The 6,000-nt window shown below is 49.1% G+C and overlaps 2 protein-coding genes across 2 annotated transcripts in view; one reads left to right on the top strand and one right to left on the bottom strand.

The window, feature by feature from the left end:
• fermt3b (FERM domain containing kindlin 3b) overlaps positions 1-3,837 on the bottom strand; it is a 9,332-nt gene extending 5,495 nt beyond the window's left edge. The window contains exons 1-6 of the mRNA XM_084449265.1: positions 3,757-3,837; positions 2,713-2,834; positions 2,234-2,467; positions 1,916-2,032; positions 1,402-1,570; positions 585-687 (exon numbers count right to left, since the gene is read on the bottom strand). Coding sequence (XP_084305391.1) covers positions 585-687; positions 1,402-1,570; positions 1,916-2,032; positions 2,234-2,467; positions 2,713-2,833 — 744 coding nt within the window. The 5' untranslated portion in view covers position 2,834; positions 3,757-3,837. The remainder of the gene's footprint in view (positions 1-584; positions 688-1,401; positions 1,571-1,915; positions 2,033-2,233; positions 2,468-2,712; positions 2,835-3,756) is intronic.
• A 631-nt stretch (positions 3,838-4,468) lies between these two features.
• Positions 4,469-6,000, top strand: part of macrod1 (mono-ADP ribosylhydrolase 1) — a 99,264-nt gene continuing 97,732 nt past the window's right edge. Inside the window, exon 1 of the mRNA XM_084448652.1 lies at positions 4,469-5,065. Within this exon, the coding sequence (XP_084304778.1) occupies positions 4,645-5,065 (421 nt within the window). The 5' untranslated portion in view covers positions 4,469-4,644. The remainder of the gene's footprint in view (positions 5,066-6,000) is intronic.

Raw genomic sequence — 6,000 nt, 5'->3', positions numbered from 1 at the left:
GTTTGGATAGAGATGCTTGTGATTGGTTTTAGGATTATCCGTCATCAAGGTGTCAGTGTGTGAAATCGGGTAACATTCAATCTGACTTCCTGTCTCTAGCTAAAGGTGTGCCCCATGGTTTGGTGTTTAGTCCTGTCCTTTTCACCATCTATATTAATGATATTGTCTCTACACTAACTGGATGTCAAGTTCATTTATATGCTGATGGTATAGTTGTCTACTGTATTGCGGATACTGTTCAGGAAGCCATTGTTAATCTGCAACTTGCTTTTAATGTACTACAAGAAGCTCTCAGCAATCTTAAACTAGTCCTAAATCCTAAGTTTATGTTGTTCTCTAAAGTTAGGACTATTGATTACGATCGACTCCCCCTTTCAACTTCTAAGGAACAAAGTGAAAGCAGGATATGTGCAGCAGCCATTCATACATGTACGTAGTGGGACGTATACTTGCTATAAGCCTCAATATGTTTTTTTTCCCCCCACATCTTAGTTGCAATTCTCATCTACATATTTGCAATGCACAGACACCACCCACAAATACACACACACACACACACACACACACACACACACCACACACACCTTGGGCTCCAGGTCATGGAAGGTGTAGTATTTGAAGCGCAGCCAGATTCTGTCATTCTCTTGAATTCCCTGCTGCATGAGAGAACGAGAGGAGTCCAACCACCTGAGAGAGAGAGAGAGAGAGAGAGAGGAGAGGAAAATGTGTGCATGAGAGCGTATGTACATATATAAGTCACAGGTTTCACTGCATCACTCGTCAGTATCACTGCCACCCTAACTGCTCACACTGCGTTTGTATTTGACACACACACACACATACAGACACACACACACACACACAGTACAACCACCTCGCGTTCATTGTCTCGCTCTTTGCACATGACCTGAATGTACTATATAGGACATATAAGTCACAGGTTTCACTGCATCACTCGTCAGTATCACTGCCACCCTAACTGCTCACACTGCGTTCGATCTCGGGTCCTCTGACCAACGCACACGACAACACCCCCGAAAAGATGGAGATTCCAGGGCGCGGGTGGGCAGTATTTATACTCAGGAGTGAGTTTGACCAATCCAACTCAGTGTGTGTGTTTTTGTATGTGTGTGTGTCTGCCTGTCTGTATGTGTGTGTCTGTCTGTGTCTGTCTGTCTGTCTGTGTGTGTGTGTGTGTGTGTGTGTGTGTGTGTGTGTGTGTGTGTGTGTGTGTGTGTGTGTGTGTGTGTGAGAGAGAAAGAGAGAGAGCGTGTGTGTCTGTGTGTGTGTGTGAGCGTGTGTGTGAGCGTGCGTGCGTGAGCGTATGTGTGAGAGAGCATGTGTGAGAGAGCGTGTGTGCCTGTGTGTGTGTGTGTGTATGTGAGAGCGTGTGTGTGTTACCGGCTGTGGATGTGGGCCTTGTCCACCACGCTGGCCGGCCGGTACAGCCTGGCGATGGTCTCAGGGGCGGGAGGTGGCTGGGCGATGGACAGCATTTTGTAGACCGCCTCTGTTTCAGGTGAGTCTGCGAAGTGGGCCGGCATTCCGTTGTACAAGCAGGGGCGGGACTCTGGGGACAGGAAGTCCGGACAAGGGTTCCAAATAAAGTGTCACACCACACCAGAACAAATTCCTGGTACAGTATGTGTAAAAACCTATCTGGCGAAAATAAAATCTCATTCTGATTCAGCGGCTACAGAGAATTAACTTTATCAGCTACTCACCAAACTCAACCTTTACCCTGAACTGTGCCCTTTTGCACTCCCCAACATAGATTTAGTAGCATAGGATAGGTGTAAGTATAATGCTCTGAGACCAATCCTATGGCTTATGGATCTTTGTAGGAGAGTATAAGTGTGCACTGAAGGGAAGACGCTTGAGGAAGTGGGCATCTTGGGAAGAGGACGGACGGTACCTGAGGTGAGTGGAACCTCTGTGAGGTCGTAGACTTCCTCAGACGAGTCTTTGTCTTTCTTCTTCTTCTTCTCCTCCACCGGGCGCAGGAGGGACAGCTCCTCGGGGCGCCGGATGTCTGAGGGAGGAGAGAGGTGGCGGTGGGGTGGGGGGAGAGAGGGATGATGGGGACTAAGGGATGGATGGATGGATGGAATGAAGAGAAAACCAATGATCTCTACCTGCTCAACCTGCCCCTGTCCATTTACTGTACACAGCGTTACTGTGCCCCTGCGCTGCTGAAACAAGCCATGTAGCAGTTAGTATCAGAGGGACTTACTCAGCATCTTACAGACGCCCAGGACCGTGCGGAAGACGGGCCCGGAGAAGCAGGCCCGAAGCCTGAGGGTCGCCCCGTTGGGCAGGCCCAGGCGCAGAGGCTTGTGCTGGGGCATGAAGACCAGCTTGGCGTTGGCTTGGATGCCGCACTTGTCCAGCGTCCAGGACGTGTGCAGCAGCCACTGCTGCTTCTGCTCCCACCACAGGGCGTGGTCCGACCAGTCTTGCTGGATACCTGCACGAGGGAGGAAACTGTAGAAGCTTTTTGACACACAATGGCCGCCGCTGCGCATCATGTATCTCCACCAGTCACTAACTGGGAGCCATTAGTGGTGAAAAACATGAGGAAATGCCTTCAAATTTTAAATAACTTCCCAGTGCACCCTGGCTTCACTTCACATAAAGTCAGGAGTAGGTAGGTGACTGCTAATGCTGGCTGTTATTCTAGCATATTCTATATGCATGTGTGACATTACTCACATGACTTCTCCACCACCTTCAGGATGACCCCTCCTATGTGGAGGTCAGAGGTCACGCTGACAGAGAGGGACGGTGCGTCACCCAAATCCTCGACCGTGACTGACAGGTCCCACGCCGCCATACTGAGGGAGGGGGGAGGGGGCGACCGGTCAGCGGAGGAGGAAGGGGGAAGTGAGAGAGGGATACTCAACTGTACACTGGCTGGCTAACTTGAAGACTAGGAGCAGAAGATCATACCAGGATACTATGTCTCATGATAAAAAGGCACATACATACCCCCCCCCCCCCCACCACACACACACCCTGGATGACCGACCAGACCATTCTGACAAGTTGAGTGTGACAAGCATTTCCTGTTTCAAACTTCAACAATCGCCCTGGAAACACACTTCCGCTTTCGAGGCCCGTCCACGAGGAAGTGTCTGTCCAACTGTGTAGGAATCTCATCTTCACATGTAGGCTGTGGTCTACAAAAGTGACTGTGACGCCATGTTTGGTCACCTCACACTCAAGATGGGATACATGGCTGGATATCAGTTACAGTGGGTGTGGAGTTAAATATAACAAAATGGATCTGACAGTCGAATGAATGTGAACCCTCCCACATCTATACTTCCACCATCAGAGGGGCTACAGCTTGGTCACATCTCACCCCCTCAAACTCACCAAGGCCATGTTCCCTTTGTTTCTTTCTTTCTTTCACTCTCTCTCTCTCGCGCTCTCTCTGAGACCTTGTCCTACAGTATAATATCATTCTATATGCCTTCATCTTCCCCTCCACTTCTTGCTCTCTCTCTCTCTCTCTCACGTGCTCTCGCTGAGACCTTGTTCTATATCATTCTATATGCCTTCATCTTTCCCTCCACTTCTTGCTCTCTCTCTCTCTCTCTCTCTCTCTCTCACACACACACACACACACACACACACACACCCACACACACCCACACACCCACATACCTTACCCTCCCCACCGTCCAATATGCAGAGGATTCTGGAAGCTCCCAGCAAAATAGCGGTTCCGCCTTGCTTGATCTGTGTACTAACCTCCTGGACTGATTCGGTGAAATGCCTGTTGCACTTTCCTTCTCTCTCTCCCCTGCCGCTCTGTGTTGAGTCGGGAGATGTGGTCTGTGTACGGGGTGTCGGGGAGAGACAGAGAGAGGGTGTTCCTCTTTTGTCAGCTTCCTGCAGGCGGAAGCAAGAGTGAATGTGACTCTTGAGTTTAGCTTCGTGTGTAGCAGTCTCACTCGCTTATTGAGAATGTCTGCATCATTGTGTGGTTGTGTGTGTGTGTTTGTGTGTGTGTTTGTGTGTGTGTGTGTGTGTCAGGGATAAGGCCGTTCATGGAAATCTTAACATGTGGTGGGGACACATTTACACAGGCATGAGTTACAAAGCTTGTTTGTTGACGCGCAAAAGGGTATCATGCTTTAAGGTGAGCTGATCATGGGCAGTCCCATTGGAGTACGGATGTGTGAGACAGGTGCTTAGACCTGTGCAACCAAATTCAAGGAGGATATGTTGTAGGTCGTACTATTGGCCGGTAGGGGGTGAAGTAGAGACATTTCGTCCCTTAAAAAACTGCGCACATCCCACCAAGGCGCGGGGCTGGTAATATGATGACCAGAGACGTGAAACCTGTGGTGCCGAAGATATGAATTATTCATGCCCCCTGTAGCCAATGCAAAATTATAGTTTTACATGGAATACACCCTTACAAGCGTCGACTGATAAGCTTCGCCCAAGTTCTGAGTTATTCAATAAAAATAATCCCCCCGCACGTATGGTATGTCCCCCACGTCATTCACAACAAAAATGGCACATCTTGCGCCAGGTTATTCTTCATATCCAAAGACGTTTCACTAAAAACGAAACTGAAACAACCCTGACACTTGAAATAAAAGATAGTTTAGTTTACTTCGGTGTCACAGCATGGCATTTAAAATGTCAACTCTGTCTTCACGTGTCAGACTCATTGCTCCACTGTGGCGAAGCCTCGGTGACTCTGTCGGACCGGGTGTCAAATTTAGACACATTTTCGGTGGCGCGCAACCGAAACGTCAGGTTTCTCTCATCAGACCTGGGAACAGTTCGGCCCAAGCTGGCCTAACTAAGTGCAACGCAAGTCTCTACCCAGGGGTGAAGTTTTCAACAACAACGTTAATTTCAAAGTGGTTCGGGAGACAGAAGTCCGGTAGTCCCTCCGGGGGGATATTGTGCAGAGTTGCCCTCGGGGCTCTTGGAGTGACCGCCGCGGCTGCGCTCCTGACCGGTTGCGCCCCGGTCACCATGGCCGCAGGGTCGGACCACCTGGAACTCCACTCCGCTAAAAGCGATTGGAAGAAAGCAAAGGGTGAGTCCTAAGTGTCCTGACTCCCCGAGAGAATGTTTGTGGGTGTTGTGAGTGAGGATGCAGCCTACTGTCAAAAACGGTGCTACTTCTTACATAGTGCAAACTACTTCTAATAATAAGCCCTTAGCAATAGGGCTTATGTGGTGTAACGAGTAGCCTACAGGAACCAGGCCAGGTCCAGCCTGGCTTATGTGCGTGGCTGGCTTGTTGGACTGGTAGGATGGAAGCTAGTCATGCCACTGAAATAGCTGTGAATTGAAACGACATGAAATAATGTCTCATAAATTAAGATAGGACTTGTCGCCTGGACACATCCGTTCCAATGCTTCCAATGCTAATCCAGCACAATAAGAGTGGGATAGCCAATTAGCTCATGAGCTCACAACAACTAGCAGCAGCTTCCATAACATTAATGGTAGCGGTCAGTGGCTAAAGCAGTTACACTGATGATTCCTGTAACATTAGCTATTTTGCTGCAATTGGTTCAACTTCTGTTTCTGGACAAAGGTAAGGGATAAACCCAGATAACACAAGTATTTATGGCTAGTAGCCTATTTTGTTTATTAATTTACAATACATATTCTGGTAACTAAGGTAACAAATGTCTGTGCGTGCTATGCACACGCACAACTAAGATGCCCTATCTTCCCTTGGGCCCCGGCCCCTCTAACATCCTCTGCACGTCCCTGAGCGTCAGGGACAGTGGTCCGCTAGCAATCCGAAATGCTCCCGCTATTGCTCCACCACTATTCCACCGGTAGTTCATTGTTTATATCCTAGGCCCATTGGCCCTAGGCTTATGGATTACTATTGCTAAATTAACCCACAGGCTAGCAGAGGGTGTGGGTATGGTTTCCCAAAATCATTCCCACCGGGGCCTTGAACCCCGATCTCCCGGGTGGGAGTCCGATGCTTTCACCGCTACTCTACTTGTG

Source organism: Borostomias antarcticus (assembly GCF_949987555.1).
Source record: "Borostomias antarcticus genome assembly, chromosome: 14".
In the NCBI taxonomy this organism is placed as follows: domain Eukaryota; kingdom Metazoa; phylum Chordata; class Actinopteri; order Stomiiformes; family Stomiidae; genus Borostomias; species Borostomias antarcticus.
This window is presented reverse-complemented; position numbering and strand designations above follow the sequence as displayed.